Here is a 21323-nt window from a genome sequence, read left to right on the forward strand (position 1 = left end):
GCACAGTCAACTTGTGGAACTCCTTACCTGAGGAGGTTGTGAAGGCTGGGACTATAACAATGTTTAAAAGAGAACTGGATAAATTCATGGTGGCAAAGTCCATAAATGGCTATTGGCCAGGAAGGGTAAAGAATGGTGTCCCTAGCCTCTGTTCACCAGAGGGTGGAGATGGATGGCAGAAGAGAGATCACTTGATCATTGCCTGTTAGCTTCACTCCCTCTGGGGCACCTGGCATTGACCACTGTCGGTAGACAGATACTGGGTTAGATAGACCTTTGGTCTGACCCGGTATGGCTGTTCTTATGACATCCTGTAACAGGCCAAGGAATCCCACCGAACAGTTTCTACATCCGATAACTTCTGTTCAAGTGACAACATCTTTATGGAAAGATATCCAACTTTTGATTGAAGACTACAAATGACAGAATCCCCCACATTCAAAGGCAAGTTGTTCCAATTCTTAGTTGCCCTCATTGTTAAAGTTATTTCTAGTCCAAATTTGTTTAATTTTGGATTCCAAAAATTGATTCATTATGTCTTCTTCTGATAGATTAAAGAGCCCTCTTAGCTACAGGACTGCACTGTAAGTTCATGTTCAGTTTGTTACCCACCAAAATCCCTAAATAATAATTTTTGGAGTCATTTTCCACCCCCACTTTCCCAAGATACACTGCTGAATCTTTTAATTATGATCTACATTCTTTATTCCTAGATGTAGGATCTGGCATTTGGCTGCGTTAAAACACACATGGCTTGATAAAGGGGGCTCATTTGAACACCATCTAGATTAGTCTGTATTACACCGATCTATTTCCATCGTTATTTACCACTCCACCAATTTGTGTCATCTGCAAAAACTTTACCAACTTCTTTACATATCCTCTCACATTGATTGATTAGCATTGAGCCAATGCCAGATCTCTGTTGGACCCACTAGAAACACCTCTAACTGGCAGAAGATTCCTCATTTAAATTTTTCATATCAGATAACTCTTTTTATGTTGATTTTTGTCGTGCTTTTTAAAAAAAAAAAAAAAAAAAAGTCTTTTCAAAGTTTTTCATTAGTTGATGCCAGCTAGCCTAATATATAGTTAATATATTCTGGACAAAAAAATTGCCTATTCAAATTAGAAGACATGCTCTTGCAGATTAACAAGACACATAACATTAACAACTTCAACAAGCAGATGGTTTAGAATTTTTCCACAGATTCTAGAATATTAAGATACTAGTGAGTTAAAAATTGTAGCTTGGATCTAGACACAGTATTGTGATGCCTCTTTTCTCTGTAAGGTGTTTTTTGGGGGGAGCTGGGAAAGTCAGGAGTACCACTGTAACTGGATATAGCAAAAGGCTTAGAGCAACCTTCCTTTTTACAGGTACAGTAACACTAATATCATTCATCATATCGTCTGATGAAGTGGGTATTCACCCACGAAAGCTTATGCTCCAATACATCTGTTAGTCTTTAAGTGCCACAGGACTTTTTGTTGCTTTTTACAGATCCAGACTAACATGGCTACCCCTCCGATACTTAATTCATAAGGGGTGTTTCCTAATATTTCTACAAAAATCACTCTTCCCGTGCAAGCATATTATAGGTCCTGAACCAACTGCACAAGACAAATTGGAGCAACGCATGTTCTTGGAATGAACGTCAGTGCTGAGCCACTCATATGCACCTGCTGCACTCTTACTGGATATTTCTCTCCGTACTGGCTACTTTCCGAAAATTTTCACCAATTTTCCCTACAGGTAGCAAACATATCTTTTTCCACAGAAAAAGTTCAATTTAGCTGTGTATTGTAGAGTTGATATTCCTTAACATATAGATGGGTACTGGCAAACTTATGTAATTGGCTGGAGTATTTAAGGCAAGTAAGCCATACTCTGCTATATGCTTCACACTTTTCTGTCTACTCAGAAAGCAAACTCAATATTTTTCCTTATTATATATGGCATGTAATATCTCCTGAGATCATGATTGGTGGTGTGCATAGGAATCAGGTAAGTGGATCCCACTATTAAACTGCTAGACAAAAGTAATAAACTAAAGAGTGCAATATTTATACTGAATATCAAGTTGTGCAATAGATTTGTGATATAGGTACTGAACTATTCATTTCACAAATGCTCAACATAATGAAAAGGAATCAAGTTATGAACAGTGATGGATATTATTGACCCTTAATCTATGCACTTATTCTACTAACATTACATTATCCAGGAATAAAAACTGATCAATTAAATGAAGTCACTATTTGTACTTGCATTTTTCATTATATCTAGTGAACACACTATACTGCTCTCACATGTTTATATTGTGGTAGCACCCAAAATGTGCTAGATGCTTTCCAAACAGAGGAGACAGCCCCTAGCCTGTAAAACAAAATTCATAAGTTCCTCTAAGAATTAGGTATTATAAGAAAGTCAGCTTCTTGAAGAGTACATTTCTGAATCACTAGTTCAAAGTAATGCCAACTGTAAAATAAGCCAGTATGTGTGTTTTGAATGGTTCCCAAACCAACTGAAATATTGTGGTGTCCTAAATTACAGTAAGGTTAAAAAGGAACCTCACCCTTAACTCAGTTTATACACATTTAAATCAGCTAGCTGATGGTAAAATATGACCATTATTTGTACAGGATTTTTTTTAGAGCTAAAGATGAATGGCTTTTTATTTTTACTATTGTATAAAAGTAAGGAAATTCACCTACCAGTATTTTGGAAGTATAAGCACAATTAACAGAAATTCCTGTTACAAGATGAGCCAGAGTTTTCTCAGGAATAGCATCTGGTTCTGGAATTTTTTTATAATGTTTTTCACTGACAAAAGCCTGCACTACTGTCATTCTGTTCATGGTCAACGTTCCAGTTTTATCTGAGCAAATGGCTGTTGCATTGCCCATTGTTTCACAAGCATCCAAGTGTCTCACCAAATTATTATCTTTCATCATTTTCTATTAAGAAAAAAAAGCAAATATGAACATCTAGTTGCCACCACCACCACCAGTGCTTCAACTTTCAAAACTTCTGACTTTTAAGTACTGGATCTTCAGAAAGCGCTAATACCTACCTGCAGAAGGGCAGGCCTCTTTAAAAGGTGCCTCAGGTTGGCAACCCAAATAGTGACACAAAAACTCAGAAAATTTACACCTAAATATACCCTGATACAATAAAATGCATTTTAAACATGTCTATTAGAGCCAGAGTCCATATTCTGCTGCATTTGTATGTCAAACTTCAGTAAGTAGTAACATTCCAGCAAATTACTCAAGGTGAGACATCAGCTGTATCGCTACATTAAAAGAATCTGGGATCTGAATAGACCACTTCTAGTAAAAGACATTTTGTTCAGCATCTACTCCTGACTGATCAACCAGAGATGAATATTCAACTGTTTCCAAAGATGAATGTCTCTGCCGTAGGAGACAGTTGCATTACAACTGCTTTTCTTTTTTTTTTTTTTTTTTAAAAAGGGGTGGAGGGGGGAACGACAGACATGGGGAGGGAGAAAGGGCTTGACCTCCCTAATTGTTAAGTTATGTTTTTATATGGTAAGATTAGCACACAACTTAAATACTTCAGCTTGCATTACAGGGTGTTCTCCATTCATTGACTGAAAAGCAAGACAGAACTACTATGTTACATTTTCTTTTAGCTTAAAGGCCAACTATTCAGTCATCTTAGAATTTTAACAAAAAATAGAACATCACAATTTAATTTACAATGTTTCAAGTAAATCAGTGAAGTTTGACTATTCAAGAACAGAAATCTGTGATAATGGACTGAACAGCCAAGAGAACCAGACCAGATGGTGCAGAAAAGTAGTGCATGAGTTTTGCCTATAGACATTAGTTCAAACTCCTAGTTTCAATCATTCTAGTTCCCAGAAGGCAGTTAAGTGGGCTATAGGTCTCGAATACCAACTGTCATAAACAGATGGTTAAGAGTTAATGCCTCTTACCTGTAAAGGGTTAAGAAGTTCACCTAGCCTAGCTGACACCTGACCAGAGGAACCAATGGGGGAACAAAACGTTTCAAAGGGAAGGAGGGAAGTTTTTCTCTGTTGAGAGTTTCAGTTTCAGCCCGAGTGAAAAAGATCAAGGAACCAGCCTCTTATCAGAATAGTAAGTTTCAGAAAAGGATAAATAGGTTTATGTTTATTTTCTTTGTAACTTGTCTTGGTACCATTAAGGGAATTACCAAATTTGGGTATTCTTGTGTGTATTAAGATTTTTGCCCAGGGGAACCCTCTGTGTTTTGAATCTGTTGTCTGTGACAGTATCTGGTATGCTAATCTCTCCCAGAGGGTTTTCTTTTTCCTTTCTTTTCTTTAATTAAAAGCCTTTTTCTTAATACCCAATTGATTTTTTCCTTGTTTTTAGATCCAAAGGGGTTGGATCTGGATCTACCAGGAGTTGGTGGGAGAAAGGAGGGGGGGATGGTTAATTTCTCCTTGTTTTAAGATCCAAGGGGTTTGGATCTGTGTTCACCACGAAATTGGTGAAGTCTCTCAAGACTACCCAGGGAAGAAAAGTAGTGCTTGAGGATGGTGGCAGTGATACCAGATCTAAGCTGGCAATTAAGCTTAGAAGTGTCCATGCAGGTCCCCACAGCTGTACCGTAAAGTTCAGAGTGGGGAAGGAACCTTGATACCAATGCTGATGCAAGTTGAAATAAAGGTACATTAGCAGAGCTGTATGAAAAAGCAGCACACAGTCACTGTCTGCATTATGCCAATTTCAAAGCACTGTTCAGCCTCTCATTATCACTACTGTATTGGAAGAAAATAAAGAAATCTAAGAATCTGAAGTTTACCAAGGTAGCAGATACCTTGTACTAGATAGTAGGCTCTAGATATTCTGCAATATTGACTCAAAAGTAGGGGAAAACAATGAATTGGCATGTACCCAAGCAGACTATGAAGCATTATTGCACCATTTTCATCTTAAATTTACTAATTAGTAATTGCTTATTGGACAAGTGTGTCAGTGGTAGAAAGGAAAGCTTACATAGCTCAGTGTGCAATCCTAACATACTTTTATTTTAAGTTAGTACAATAGGTTGTGGTATGAATATGACAAGCATACTGGAGTGCTAAAACTATACACACATGCACATATGACAGATGTTCTTCTATTCCAAGTCCATGCACCAGAACCACTATGCTTCACTTCATGTCAAGTAGACTACTTCTAAGTTTACATTATTCTGCCCCAAGGAACCCTTGACTTATATTAATGCACAGAGGATTAGATACCAACTCGCCACAATGCTTTTTCATTGTACTGTACTATAGACGAGAATGAGTGAAGTAAGATTCCCTCAGTTTCCAATGAAGACAGTTTAACAGAGTAGAATTTCCAGCTTTGCATGATTTAGAACTGTTTTATGTGCCCACCTACCTTTAAGCATGATTTTTACACATACCTTTACAGAGTAAGCGAGTGAAATAGTGACTGCAAGTGGAAGACCTTCTGGTACTGCCACCACCAGGACTGTAACTCCAATAATGAAGAACTTCACAAAGTATTGAATATAAATTGGTGTGCATTCAGCAAGCCAAGGTCGCTTCTGAACCCAGAAGGTATCAATTACAAAATATAAGATAAGGATAATGACTGTGATTGCAGACATCAACAAACCTTTTGTTAAAAAGAAAAGGATAAGCCGTTATTTTTAAAAAAGATCCATCTTATCTACAATACAAACATCTAAAATAAGATTTCGAAAAAAAAATCCTACCCTCATTTTCAGATTATACAAAAATCTGAATGTTATTTAAAATGGGAAATATAATAAAAATCTTAAGCATAAAATTGTAACAAGTCAGAAGATTTTGATGGTTCTCAAACCATTTCTAAAAACTTAGCTCCCAAACAAACAAATACAATTTTTTATTGGCTATATAAACTCTTACACTCTATATTGAGATAGAAGTAATGGAAGAGTCATCACAAAGGTGCAGGGCAAAGCGCATTTGTGATAGACTTATGGGTGGGGGAAGAGCTCTCAGGAGAAAGAATAGCATTGAATATAGCAGGCTGATCAAGAAGGATGAAAATGTAGAAGACGCCTTGATATTTCACAACAGGACATTGATGAGGGCAATTTCAGCGGAGTGAATGGAAGCTAGATTGTAGGGGATCATAATGCTAGTTAGGGAAAATACATTCAAGACAGAACTGGACAACATATTGATTAAGCATCCAGGCAAATGAAAGGAAGGAGATAGGGAAGTAGATGGAGATAGAGTTGGGGTCAGAGGGAGAGTTTACACTAGTGGGACCATACCATGCATGCACATAGAAAAAAAAAAGTTGCCAGAGGAGTGACTGAGAAGAGGAGAAATGGGATTCATTTTAGGGACAGATAGAGGAGCAGACAGAATTGAGAGAAATAAGGAGAACACTTCAGAGTGAGAGCAGGAGAGTGCAAACAGAAAGAAGAGGCATGAAAGGATCTCTTTAAAGAAGCTGAAGATCACCGAAGAAGAGGGATTTTAACAAAGGAGTGAAAGGCACAGAAGAAAGTTGTAGTGAGCTGCTCAAATGCGAAGTAAAACATTGTTTAGAAAGAAAAACTTGCATTGAATACCTAGAGGAAGTGGAATTACATATGAAATATTTCAGTATAAATTACTGAATGCAACTGAATGTGAACCCTTTGCACATCAACTTCTAAAAACCTGCTCCCCCCTCTCTTCCAATAAGATAAGCATAACTACGTACATTGAGAAACAACTCCTGTGTTAAATGCCCTATTGCGATAATTTTCATGGTTTTGGTACAATTTTAGGACAATGCAACTATGAGTAGGTCATTTTAGATTGATTACTTCAAAAAGGGGGCACTTTCTAGTTCCTCTTCATAAACATAACAATTAGCCTTCTCATCTCATCAAATAAGCAATTATTTGCCAAGCATTTATTTAGTCATGTGCTTCTAACAGAGCTGAAACTATGTAGTTTATTTTTATTATGGAGATACATTTGTCTTTAAGACCTTTTAAAAACAAATCTCTTAATTATTAAAACTAAATATTTAAGATAAATATTGTATGTGTGTATATTTATGCCTGCATCTGTAATTTTCACTCCATGCATCTGAAGAAGTGGGCTTTTTACCCATCAAAGCTTATGCCCAAATAAGTCTTTAAGGTGCCACTGGACTCCTAGTTGTTTTGTGGATACAGACTAAAACGGCAACCCCTCTGATATTTAAGATAAAGTAATAAGGGGAATGAGTGGAAAGAATAATTGTGTTAGGTTTTTACATATGCTCTTTATTTTCTTAATATTGTAAACTAATTTGTTGGTACACCATTCTTTGGAAGTACCAGATGAAGAGGGACATGCAACATGACACTCTATGGATACACCGGCACATGCCACCAACCCAACAAAACAAACTCTAGGAATAACAAGCTGCTCCTGCCTGCCAAAAAGGGTCTGTTCTAAAATTTTAGCTTAGATGATACTAATAGTGACCTTGGAGCTAGTTACTCTCATGCTGATATGATTTGGTTACTGAGCTACTGCTCCTCAGCTGTATTTCAGGGCATCAATCATTAGCAGCTAGGAAATGCCTGGCTCCAAGGTCATTACTGATCAATTTAAGAAAAAAAATAAGCTTCAATGACGACATTTCACATCTACTTCCCCATTCATTTTGGAAGGGCAAACTTAACTTTACTTGTATCCTACAGCCTCTGTGCACCACACCACCAACCCCCCCCCCCCAACACACACAACAACATGCTTGATTAAAGTGCGAACAGATTCTCAAACCTGAATACACATCAATACAATACACAAAAGAAATATCCAGAAAAGAAACAAAAGTAATCGATAAAGATGCCATTGATATACTTTGTGGGAAGAGGAATCAGAAGAATGCCTCAATAGTGGGCCCTCTAATAGGACTTTTTCTTCAGTCTTCAGTGTACGTGAATATTACAAATCCACATTCTCTCTGCTCAGACAAAGGGCAACAGATCCTACAATCACATTTCTTTGTAGTACACCACCTAGTCAAAACACACAGTTTTCCAGGAAAGACATTTGTTGGCATATAATATGCCAAAGTGAGAAGTAGTGTGAAAGGTAGAAATATTTCACAAAATACACCACACACAATCATCTTGAAAACCAATGTTCCAAAGCTGTACTTTCTAGTGTTATATTCATTAAGAGAAACTACCAATACATTCATCTGATTATACACTCAGAGAAAAGCACACGCAGGTCCGTTGTAACTTTTCACTTTACAATTAGTGTATATGTGCTTTAACTTGACTTTGTCATATTTAATTAAATAAGCCATTATGATACTAGAAAAGGATCTTTTTAAAAACAAAACAAACTTACCTATGAGTAGGTTATTTCAGAGCAAGGCCACCAGAATATTTCAGAACAATGATACCAAATTTGTTCAGTGTCAAAAACCACAAAAATATGAATAAAAAAAATACCTGCTTTGCCAATCTGAACTGCTAGCTTTGTAAGTTTGCCTTGTAGAACTGATTTTTCTTTCTTTGGCATGTTTGCTCTCTTCTTGTCTTTCTCATCGCCATCTCCACCATCTTCACTCTTCAAGGGTTGCATTTCCATGGCTGCACCATCTTGAGCTTTGGCTAAGTTTAGAAATATAGGGGACATATGAATGAATATTGCATATGAACGAATAATTACAAAGTCCAGTCAGACACTGGAATCAGTGTTAGCTCAGCAATCCCAGCTCCCATTAAAATCAGCTTTAGTAGTGTCCTTGAAGCCAGTCATTCCCAGCTGATCAATAACATCACCAGTGATCCCTGATCACGTCAACACTGGCTTCAGAGTCACCACCAGAAACGAATGCTATGTGGCCTAGAGGGGCTCAGGTCACTTCTATTTAGGTGTTTAGCCAAGGTTTTTTGGAATTTAACATTGGACACTGTTTGAAAATTTGAGGTGAAGTTAGGAAATGTGGGTCTTAATGTTTGCTACTTTTGATTTTAATCATAAGGAACATTTCATATTTGCATTTTTGGGAAGGTTCTGACAACATTTACCTAGATCTATAATATTTAAACAAATCACTGTATGCAGGTGAGGCTGATTAAGATACAAAAAGCTCTTTATTTTCTAAAATAGCTACCTATATAAAAAGAAATGTTTTTATTAAATACTTACCTTTGTTGCGGTTCTCAACAGCTCCATCTTGTTTTTTACCTGGCAGGAACAAAAACAAGGGACTGTAATTTTCAAGCTCCATCTCTCTCTCTCTAACATACAAGCATTAAAAAAGTAAGTTGCTCAAGTCTTATTTCTGTAACCTCACATCAATTAATTTCCATTTAAATGTAGGAAATTTGACTGGATACCTAGGAGGAAAAAGTAACTTGTGTAATTTTTGTTGGAGCCATCAAGCTATGGGTTAATCATCTAAGTATAAAATATCAGCTTTGTTAGACCTGCATATCTCAGCAAAAGAGGTAGCTTAGACATTTCTGTTTTGAAGTTCAGTCTGTTTACTCCTAGGGAAATTCTGTGCTGAAAAATTAAAAATTCAGCACAAAAAAATTTCTGCGCACAGTATTTCAAAATTATGCAAATTTTATTTGTCAAAATAATACTACATATTCAAACTAGTTTCAATTATTTGGTAATTTATTTCAAAATACTTGTCAGTAAGTACATCTAACAATACAGACAGAAAAATTCCTCCAGATATCCTCACACCTTCTCTCCTCAGATCCCAGCTTCAGGGTCCCCCTTTGCCCAGATATACCCCCCACCACCACCCAGAGCCCAGCTGTGCCCTCCTACCCCAGCCCAGACATCCGCTCCTCTACCCCTCAGAGCCCAGGGATCCAGAGGGAGAAACAGCCTGATGCTGGGTCCCAGGCTTGTGTGGAGTTTCCTGTGCGTCACCATCTCCTTCCCCCAAAATGTGCAGGGAACTACACTTACCAGGAACCCTCTAGCTCTCTCCCTCCTCCTCCCAGTAGTGTCTATGTCTGAGGTGGCCTCTGTCAGGTCCAGCGGGCCACTAGTGGCGGCCAGCAGCACTGCAGCCCATTTCTGTGCAGAAAAGGAAATTCTGCATGCACAATATTCATTTCTGCAAAATTCTGCATTTTGCAGTGGCACAGAATTCCCCCAGGAGTACCTGTTGGACTGTTACAGCACCAGAACTAGGCTTTTTACACTACAGATGCCTCATCAGCACTGCTATACTGGTATAGGCATGCCAGCATATCCACCTAATGAAGATGCAGCATAAACTCACAGGAATTCTCCTAGCATAGCTAAACACCTCCCATGAATGCTATTAATTATGCTGACAGAAAAATACTTTGTTGAAAAAGCTGTGGGGGGGGGGGTTGCAAGCATAGCTATGTCAGCTAGGCAATGCGATTTTTACCCCCGCCCCCCCCCACACCCCCAAAAGTTAACATATCTATGCTACAAAGCTTTGCAGCACAGCTAAAACCTGAGCAGGGAGGTAACTGCCAAAACTGAAACCACAAATTTAGTAATGTTTTAGCCACACTGCAGATGAGAGAATAAAGACTCAAATTAATACATATTTCGATATTTAGAATCACAAATGCAGGACTGGAAGGGACCTAGATACATTATCTAGTCTAGTCCCATGCACTGTGGAAGGACTAAGTATTATCCTTCTAGGCCATCTCTGACAGGTGTTTTTCTAACCTGTTCTTAAAAACCTCCAGTGACCTTCCCTTTCCAGAGGCATCTGTTAGGACAGTCTTATTTCTTCATGTCCTGTATACATAGACATGGCAGACTACTTTTGACTAACAGTTTTGTGTCTGGTCATTTGCCATATAAGAGAGTGTCAAAAACCTTTGTGGATACCCACTAATGATAACCTGCAACAAAAACGGCCACCCGGGCAAATATGTAAAATCTAGATAGTTTCACATTGTATTTTGCGTTAGGAAAGCCACCTCAGCCCTCCCAGAAGTCAGCTGCAGTGGGGGCAAGTTCAAGATCCTAAGATCAATTACTGCAACTGCCATCTTTTTCTATGGGACCATCACTGCTGCTCCCACCCCTTTTACTATTGCCCTTTCCTCAAAGCACCAGCATCTCCTGCACCAGCTGCTTGCCTCCTTTCCCCCTTACTCTCCTCCCCGCCCACTCTGAAGGCTACACAGCTCCAGCTCTCCAAAAAGTGGCTCCCCTCTTAAATGAGCAGCAGGTCAGGGGCTGCTTTGCTCTTCACTCATCCACTCATACTGGGAGAGGAGGGGGAAGGAGCTATCAGGGAACACAAGTGCACATTTTCTTACCATTTGCCCAGAAGGACCAAAATTTGGACACTCCTAGTTTAAGGCAACCCATTTACAGATCTGAATACAAGGCTGAACTACTCTTCTATAGCTTCTACATACAAAAAATGTTTTAATTAGGACAGTGGAAACAAAGCAACTAAATAGGATTTTTAATTGAAAACTGATATGCAATGACACCAAAGCAAGTTTGAATAGGCTTCCAGTACTATCTTTGACAGAAGAATAAGTTGTTTTCTGCAGAGAAAACCCTTCAGTAGTCAAGTCTCTAGTTTAATTCAATAAGCCACACAGCAGGAGTTTCTACTATAAGCCTAAATGTAACTGGTTAGGAGAAAGACTCACTACAGCAATCAACATGTGTCAGACAAAGGCTGACATCCAGTCCATGCTGCTTAGTAAATATGTATTCTAGGTCACTGCCTTGACTATTCTCTTTGCCCTGGAGGGAACCATGACTTTGGTTGTGGAAATAAAGATCCACTTAACTAATGCTGGCTTGATGAATGGTTATTGTCTGAAATTGGAAAGATATCCAGGTTGACACTTAAGCTACAAAATTAAAAAAAAAAGTCATGATTTTTGAATCCTCAGATCTAGGTTGAGGATTTCTCTGCAATTTTGCACTGTGAATGAATTCAGAGAGTGCTGTTTCCAGACTTATGAGAAAGAGATGTTCCTAGTTTTTGAAAGAGCACTCAGATTATATGTAGGGACAAGTCAATATTCAACAAAAAAGAGTGTTACTTGCCAAAATGGCTGTCTTGTTCTTTGTCTGCTTTGGCTAATGTGAATTATATCAGAAAGTCTGTGTTAAAAACTATAGCATTGAAGGAGGAAGGGAACAGATGCATTAACTCCATGCCAAGGGGTCAATGCTTGTTTGGTTTTTCTTAAATTTAAAGAATTAGCCTGCTTTACCTGAAGCCTTTGTTGATTTCTAATAGGACTAACAAAAGACAGGGTTAAGAGGAGAAAAGAATAAGCTCTGTGCTGAGCTACCATAAAAAGGTTCCAAAGGAACTAACTGCCAAACATATCTTCCGCTACTGCTTTGTTTTAGTAACCCAGACCACCTTTTAAGTTCTGGGGAAGTTTCTGGGATAAGATATGGAGTTATGTACCTCAAAAAGGAACATCGAATTATTTAAGATAGGAAGAAATATAATTAGCCTTTGGCAGAGATCCTAAAACAGAGTATCATCACCATAAGAATTTATATAGATTATTGTGGAAGGAATATTTTGCTTCAAGTCCTTCCCAACTTCCTGGGAAGACATTTTTAGTGAGTGATGTAATGATTAAGGCCCTCTTCTAGGAGTCCTCATGTTTATCTCTGGTACTACTTAGTTCCAATAGCCAGTTGCCAGACCTGAAGTTATGGAAAGAGTAATACAGAGTATAAAGAGTAAGACAACTTTTTTCCGAAGAGCTGTTCTCCATTGATTTGTCTTCTTGAGAAGACAGTAGATGCCATGTTGAAAGATTTTTGGCTGCAAGACATTACATGGGAACAGGTGCGCTGCACAGGCCACTGCAATCTGACTGACCTTGCCAAACAGTACCGACAGGATAGGAGAATATAAACTGTAAAGAACTCTAATGTTACATTCTTCAGACATTTAAAATTTCAGTGCTTACTTTTCTTATCCTTCTTCTCCTTCTCTCTCTCTTCATCATCTCCTCCAGCCCCAAGTAAGGTAAATATAATTCCAGTTTGCGAGTTCACACCTACAGCAGTAACTACCATTCTTCCAGAGCCTTCCATCACATGGGTACCTGAAACAGAGTACATCTTAATACTTTTCCCAGTAAGTGTAAAAGTAGCCAGCTGGCAAAGCAATACAATCAAATGTTATGGCAATTTTTTGGTGGTGGTGTTATTTTTTAATAGAAGAGTCACTAAATACTTGATCAAATTATATACAATCCCTTGATTTGTTTAAAATTGTAGAAAAGTTTAAAGAGTTTAGACAGATTGTTCTTAAGAGACTAATTGGATGCTAGGGCAATCTAAAAATGCATAAGGCATTTTTCTGCACTTTTTTCTGCTATTCCAACTTTTTAACAGAAACTCTCCCGTTCACAGGCCAGGCTTTCATTCTGCTTAATCCGGCAATTAATTTAAAGATAGTCACATTCTTATGTAAGCTACTTGCCAACAAAATTAGTTAAAAAGCTAGCATTAATATTACAACTGCACAATCAGAGCCAAGGCAAGCTCTTAAGGAGTAAACACTGTCTTGACAGCAAAATAGCCTATTTTAAAATAAATTATATTCTTAGACAAAAAAAAGTAAGAATACGTATCAGCAGTTCAGGACAAAATACCCTATAGGGATTTATCTCAAAATCAGGCATTATGAAACTAAGCAATTTAGAGTTGGGGCTAAATTTAAAAAGTCCAAATATGTTAAGGTGTAGAAATATAGTTAGGTATCCAAAACAACTCTGCACAATAGAAAAAATTAAGAGTTTAATCTGTCTTTAAAAATCAATTTACTTTACTCTGAAACTATGAACATTTATAAGTTAGTCATTTCCATACCGTAACATGTTTGATTCTTTTTCCATAGTTAAAACTAAATTTATTAGCTGGATTAATATTGTTTTGGGATAATTACCACATCTTAGTATTTATTTCCCACTCAATTACTTAGACATTCTCACAAACTTAACCCAGGAATTTGCACCCAGGAATTTCGAGTGCTTTACAAACAGCTAACTGTTCCACTAGTCTTGAGAGGTAAGCAAGATTTGAGTTTGTAAATATGGGAAACTAAAGCAAACATTAAGTGATTTGGCCAGAGCACACTGCAAACTGGCAGAACTGTGAATCTAAGAACTGTCTTCTTCCTCCTTCGTTCCAAGTACTAGAAAAAAATATCTCACAGCTAGCTACACTGTAGGGACTAAAAAAAATAATGTAAAGAAAATTATCAAACCTCAGACATTTCTGCTAAGTTGTGAGATACAATGTTCTCTTCTTTACAAGCCAACTTAAAAAGCTGAACATACTTATGTAGAATATAGAGCTAAAAGGTTCTCCCCTCCCAAAACATTGTGCCTATACTTGTGCTTGGCATTAGAAATTTCATATTGTCTGCCCTGAGATTATGGTGAGTAGAACACTCAAGAAATGACAAAAGGCACAAGAAAAAGCTGAAGGCACACGTTTTGTTTTACACATTTAGCTTTCTTGGTTAACGTTGTGAATGGATAACATTAATAAAGCATAGGCTCATGAACACACTGAGCCATCCAACAAATCCTCCAACAAAACCAAGACCAGACTTGATATTGCCAGTATTTCAAAGATAAACCTCAAAAAAAACTTTCACGTCTGGTTTACATATCATAAATGATAAGACACAGGCCATTTTAGAAGAGTCTTTTGCAAGTCACTTTGCAGGTGAAAATAGTTAATATATACAGACTTATTAGGCATTGCCTCTGATGGCAGAGTCCCGACAGCACAAGCCCTCAGCAGGGTCATTATGTCCAGTAGGAAGGAAAACCAGAATTCTAGAAATCCAAGTTGCAGGGTCAGTTATCACCTAGTATCAACTGCTGCATTCTATAAGTTAAATATTAATATTCACGCACCTGACAGCAGCATAGGATCTTTATCCAAAGTCTTTTTAACCTGATCTGATTCTCCAGTCAATGAGCTTTCATCAATTTTAAGGTCATTTCCTTGAATAAGTACACCATCAGCTGGCAGAAGATCACCTAAAATACAGAGCATTAAAAACTGCAAACTTGAAATACTATTAATAAAGTCAAATAATTGAGTTAAATATATATTCACCATATTTTACTTGTGCAATATCCCCAACAATTATGTCGGCTACTGGTATCTGGATGACTTGTCCACCTCTGATGACAGTGAACTTCTGTTCTTGTTCAATGCGGCTCTGCAGCCCCCTAAATTGTTTCTCTTTACTCCAGTCATTGAAAGCGGTTACCAATACCACACAAACTACAGATAAAAGGATTGCAGCTCCTTCAATCCAACCTGTTTCACCTTCCTCCTCCTCTTCACCAACAGTCACTGCTCCACATGCTGTAAGAAATAAAGACTTTTTTAAAAAGTTCAAAAACAAACTCCTTTGTAATCCATATTAACTTTCACAAGGAAAAAATTCACACTGACTTTAGTCTGGTAAAAGGATTTCCTAAAAAAGACTTAAATTAAAGCTGGTCAATGTCTCATTCAGAGATTACAAGGGAGAGTAGGAACAATTAGGATCTGAGGAGAGAAGCAGTGTAGTTCAGAAACTCAGGAAGGCAAAGAAGGATTTCAGTGGGAATTATAGGTCTCAGTTTAAAAATATCAGACCTTTTATTTAGATAGCAGTGTTAAGTGCTTAAGTTTGAAAATTTTAAAGGTCCTTATCAATGCAAAGGTAACAGCTATCCAGCTCCAGCAAATCTTTTTTGTTCACTTTTACCTGGCAGCTGCTCAGTGACAAGATTTTGGTCAGTTGCCCTACTACTATTCAGAATTCTGTCAGTAGTGAAACAGAAGAACGCCTGTTTCACTCTTCTGGCTGCTTGGAGAAAGCTCTGAGCAGCTGGGGGAAGATCCAGTGGAACGGAGACCTTTCCTCCCCTCTCCAGTGGGATGTGAGGTGGAGTAGCAGAAGAGCTACTATTTAACCTCTTTTCAGTTTCCCTCTGATCCTCCCAAAACAACAGTTAGGGAGAGGTTTAGGCTGGAAAGGAAGAAAAAAAACAAACTCTTCTCTGTTCCGGCAGCTAAAACGATGTGGAGCTTTTAGTGTGCCAGATAGTTAGTAGCTAGAAGCTTACTGAAAAGATGAGCCCCTAAATGGGTTCTACCACCACCATGTTGGCAGAAAACCCTAGTACTCTCCCGATCTCAACAGCTATGTGCTGCACAGAAACTGATCTCTCCCAATGTTTCTCTTGACCTGGCTGGTGAATCTTCATCACTGTCTTGTTTTATCTACCTTTGACTACAAGCATTACCTGGTATGTTTTTTCCAGTCCTGAACAGAATAAGATGAGATATTGAAATTAAAAAAAAATTGGCATGTTTTCAATCTAGAATTAATTTCTAGTTATCTTCTGAACCACCTCAAGTCTTCCAGAGCAGACAATGCTTTTAACTTCTGTTTACATGAAGAAATGTTCCCCTCACCTCAAATGTCATAGCAGAGGCAAAGGCTGCAACAGTGGATTTTCCTTCAAATTTTGAACCATAAAAACAAAAGCTTTGGCAAAAATTTCAGTTTGAAAATTTCAAGAAACTCTGGCGTAGTTGTGAAACTTATTTTGGATTTATGACTGGAACAGTTACTAAACTCTGCCATCCAAATTGACAGCAGCAGCTCTCAATCTGGATGATCTACAGCAGGGATCGGCAACCTATGCCACACGTGCCAAAGACGGCACGCAAGCCGATTTTTAATGGCATGCTGGGGCCTGCCGGGACTCCAGTGTGCCATTAAAAATCCTGCTGTAGTGGCAAGCCACAGGGTGCTCGCTCCCAGACTGGAGCGTCCTGTTGAGCGCAGCAAGCCGCTGGCCCATCCCTCGCCTTTCCCTGGAGCCCTGCTGCCGCGTGCGCAGCGCTCTGGAGGCTGGGGCTGCACACTCCCGCAGAGCAGTGTTTGGCTCCGTGGGGAGGGAAAGACACACTCTGCTCATCTGGAGCCCTGCCACCACGTGTACAGCATTCTGAGGGGCAAGGCTGCGTGCACAGTGGCAGGGCTCGGGATGGGTGGGGAGCCTCATGGTAAGGGGGCCGGGGAGGGTTGGGTAAGGGATGGGGACAATCAGGGAGAAGGGGGAGTGGATGAGGCATAGGAGTCCTGGGGTCTGTCAGGGGGTGGGGGGTGGATAGGGGTCAGGGCAGTCAGGGGACAGAGTGCAAGGATAGTCCTGAGGTGGGGCAGTTGGGGGTGGTGGTCAAGGGACAAGGAGCTGGCGGGGGGTTGGGTGACTTGGGAGGTCGGGGGGTGGCTGTCAGGAGGCAGGGGTGTGGAGAGGGGTTGGGGCAGGCAGGGAGCGGGGGGAGGGGGTGTATGGCAGCATAGGAGTCCGGGGGGGTTTGTCTGGGTGCAGGGTGTGGATAAGGGTTTGGGCAGTCAGGGGACAAGAGCAGGAGGCGGTAGTCAAGGGGCAAGGAGCTCATCCCCACCACAGCCCAGCCCTACTGCACCCCCCAGACCCACGCTCCCCCGCCCCTGACACTGCACCCCCTCACAATGCCCCAGCCCTCTGCCCTGACTCTTGCACCTCCACCACATCCCCAGCTGCCCCACATCCCATGCACCCCGCACATCCTCACCCCCATCCTGAGCACCAAATGGAAGCTCCTGCAACCTCCCCCCCACATTCCCACCGGCACCCCTCACACCAAATGGAAGCTGCCCAGGTAAGTGCCCCCACACCCAAACCTCCTGCCCCAACCCTGAGCCCCCTCCCTCATTCTAGCTCCTGGCCAGACCCTTCACCCCTAGCCCTGTGCTCAGTGCACTCACACCCTCAGCTCAGTGCAGAAAGAGGAAGAGAACGGGCCAGAACCAGGGAGAAGGTAGGTAACCACTGTATGTGGGCAGGGCCAGGACCCCAGACTGGCAGCGAGGTGAGTGGGTACAGCAGCTGGGATCCCGGCTGGCAGGAGCTGGCGGATGGAACCCCTGAGCAGCAATGAGTCGAGCCGCTCAGCCCACTGCCTGTCTGGGGTCCTGGCTGCCGGTCCCGCACAGCCTGCTGCCCCTCTGGGGTTCTGGCTGCCAGACTCTCCCCAGCTGGGGTCCCGGCCGCAGACCCGCTCAGCCCACTGCCAGCCTAGTGGAACAGAACCCGAGACCAACAGCGAGCTGAGCGGACCGGCGGCATAAGATCAACATTTTAATTTAATTTTAAATAAAGCTTCTTAAACATTTTGAAAGCCTTGTTTATTTTACAATACAGTACTAGTTTAGTTATATAATATATAGACTTGTAAAGAGACCTTCTAAAAAACATTAAAATGTATGACTGGCACACGAAACCTTAAATTAGAATGAAAAAATAAAGACTCGGCACATCACTTCTGAAAGGTTACCGACCCCTGATCTACAGAATTCTGGAGGACTGCTCAAATGGTGAAATAAGAGCAGCTCTTATAATGGACTATTTCAGAAGTTGTAACAAAACCAAAGAAAGTTATTTTAAAAGCTTTGTTTTAACAACCGACAATTATGTCAACAGTATGAGGTAGGGTGGATAAAAACCATTAAAAACTAAACAGGATTTTTTTTAATTGGATTTTATTTTAAAAAGTAAACATTTAACTTAAATCTATTCAAAATTAAAATAGAAATTGATAAATTATGTTAAGGGATAAACATTAAAGTCTATCAATTTTTTTTTTATTTAAGTTAAATCAGTATGTGTTTGCTGCCAACTTTTAGAGAAAGTCAAATCACTGAGCTGGTAGAAGGCACGGACTAAGCACCTGGAACAAATTTTGTTGAAATGCTATGCCAGCTTTTGATAGCAGTAGCCTTTTCTGAAGGTACAAAGAAAGTTTTCTTCATTTCAGTTTATTCAAACTAGTGCAGTTCAATGGCTACTACATTCAAAGTTAAGAAATCAACTGGGAGTTGGAAAAAAAAACGGGAAGTTTTTTATTCATAGAGTGAAAGAAAAAACAAAACAAACGAACAAACAGTTAGGTATGAAAATATGAGATCTTCTAGTTCTAAAATCTTGAAGGATGTGACCAGAAATAATCAGTTCTGTTCAATAACTATAGTTAAGACTTTAGTTTTAAATGTAAAATATGTTTTGTTAACTTTGATAATTTTTTCTTATGTAGTCAATCACATTTGTTATACCTAATACATTTTCAATTTTTTTGAATTTAATTTGCATTTCCATCTGAGCGCAACACAAATCAAATTAAAAAAAACCCTAGTAAATAAGATTCACCATTTATAATAAATTTAAAAATTAAGAATCTAAGTAAAATTCAGATGTAAATTAAGCCAAAATGATTGCTTAAATAAATGTGTACAGATATCCTAAATTTAGTGTAAAGGTTATAATTAATTGCAAATCAACATGTTTTAATGCTTACAACTAATGAGAATCAACCTTTCAGAAAAACTAAAATGTACAAATGCAAAATAATTTAAATCAAGCAGTTTTGATTTAAATCAATTGTTTTAAATCATGACTAAATTTGATTTTATTTAAAGAAATCCACCCTACTATGACATCATCCTTGAGCTATACTACAAACAATTCTGTTTAGCTGATATTTGTGCTAGCTTCTGAAATAAAAGGTTACTCAAATTCAGTCAGATCATCTGGTTGTCTCCCTTAGGTCTGAAGGGTTTTAGAAGATTCTTTGACCGGTATGGAAATAGCTAGCTCAATGGAGAAAATGGCTTGGTGACTCAGACCTGTGATCACATTAGTCACAAGACCTAGAATGTCTGAACTGAACTTGAGAAGAAGAACTTGTAGCAAGAACTCTGCTATCTATGCAGCCTGGATAGGGTTTCACTTTGACTTGATGGCTGGATCAGCTTCTACAACCTCATGAAAGATATCTGGGAATGGGGTGAAAGAGCACCAGACTGGAAACAGTTGTACGTCTATTTTTATTTAATCAACACTTCTTTGCATTCTAGCTTCAACTTGTCAAAGCAAAGCAGGCACCATGATGTTTGCTCCCCTCCCCCCCCACCCAAAAAAAAAACCAAACAAAAACCCTCACTGAAAGCCTGCTCCAAAGAAGGTGCTGAAGTTTTTAAACTGATAGTTCTGAGTGACTGTACAGACAGAATCTTTTCATTACTGAAGTGGAGGATCAAAGACAGTGTTAACTATCATTTACAAATGAGAAACATAAGACTGCTTGACATGCCAGCTCCCAGTGGAAAAAACCTGGTCAACACTATCTGGAAACAATTCTGTTTATTCAGAATCTTCAAGAAAGAGAAAAGCGAAAATATTCATTTGCACTTTATTGCATGAAAATATGAACTGTGTGGGCTGTTTACTTTTGACGAGTCCAGCAGCTCCCGCTGCTTAAACCACATCTGAAGTATTAAAGCTTGTGTACGATATCATTTCACAGTCAAATGTGACTATGAACACATAATATTATCGGAATTTCTATTTTAAATGCAACCAATGCACCTGTTTTTATGCTAGTGTTATCCCAGTAGAGAACTGAAATGGAAAGCAAGCAAAATTACTTTGAATAAGAATGCTCTTGGCCTCCATTGGCTGATTAAAATTGATCTTATGTAAAATTTAGAATTGAAGTTCACAACACTGCAATTTACATGTATTAAATATTGCTTGCTTCAAGGTTTACTTACTTGCTTCGTTCCCTCCTGGAGGCTGATAAAAAGAAAGGCCCAATGATATTATGGCTGCAATTTCTAATATAATTAGGGTAACATCCTGTAGTGCTTCCCATACTAACTGAAGAAATGTTTTTGGCTTTTTAGGAGGTATAAAGTTCTTCCCAAACACTGCTTCTCTTCTCTCTATATCTGCTGGATTTCCACTTAGACCTAAATATTAACAAAAAAAAAAGTCAATTTCAGCATTTGTTTTTTTATAATCATATGCATCTCCCATTCATGAAACTCTGTATAAGCCAGAAGCGTCATACACTATAACCACAGCTAACTTAACAGGTAGGAATACAGCATGATACTATATATTAAATACTTTCAAGAATGATTCTTACATAATACGAAGTCTTATCTTTAAATTGTTGGGGTTAAAAAGCAGGAAACTGAATCACAAATCCACCCAGTTTAGGCTTAATCTATTTCTGCCTTTTTTATACCATTTCAGAGAGAATTATTGTCTCTTATGTATCTGAACATATATGTATGCCAGACAATAGATAAGACTGAATTGATAGGGGGCTCAAGCTACCATATTGTGTGGCACCAAGAAGTTCTCCTATATCTCATAGCTACTAAGGCCAGAAAAGGCCATTACGATCTAGTCTGACCTCCTATATAAC

At 39.0% G+C, this 21323-nt stretch overlaps 1 protein-coding gene across 7 annotated transcripts in view; it reads right to left on the reverse strand.

The window, feature by feature from the left end:
• ATP2B1 (ATPase plasma membrane Ca2+ transporting 1) overlaps positions 1 to 21323 on the reverse strand; it is a 121543-nt gene that overhangs the window by 30216 nt on the left and 70004 nt on the right. For all 7 annotated transcript variants that reach the window (XM_075066920.1, XM_075066901.1, XM_075066908.1 and 4 more), the window contains exons 3-10: positions 20662 to 20859; positions 15120 to 15374; positions 14915 to 15040; positions 12950 to 13087; positions 9180 to 9218; positions 8477 to 8638; positions 5435 to 5649; positions 2719 to 2961 (exon numbers count right to left, since the gene is read on the reverse strand). In XM_075066920.1, coding sequence (XP_074923021.1) covers positions 2719 to 2961; positions 5435 to 5649; positions 8477 to 8638; positions 9180 to 9218; positions 12950 to 13087; positions 14915 to 15040; positions 15120 to 15374; positions 20662 to 20859 — 1376 coding nt within the window. The remainder of the gene's footprint in view (positions 1 to 2718; positions 2962 to 5434; positions 5650 to 8476; positions 8639 to 9179; positions 9219 to 12949; positions 13088 to 14914; positions 15041 to 15119; positions 15375 to 20661; positions 20860 to 21323) is intronic.

The sequence above is a fragment of the Chelonoidis abingdonii genome, chromosome 1, assembly GCF_003597395.2.
Source record: "Chelonoidis abingdonii isolate Lonesome George chromosome 1, CheloAbing_2.0, whole genome shotgun sequence".
Taxonomy (NCBI): Eukaryota; Metazoa; Chordata; order Testudines; family Testudinidae; genus Chelonoidis; species Chelonoidis abingdonii.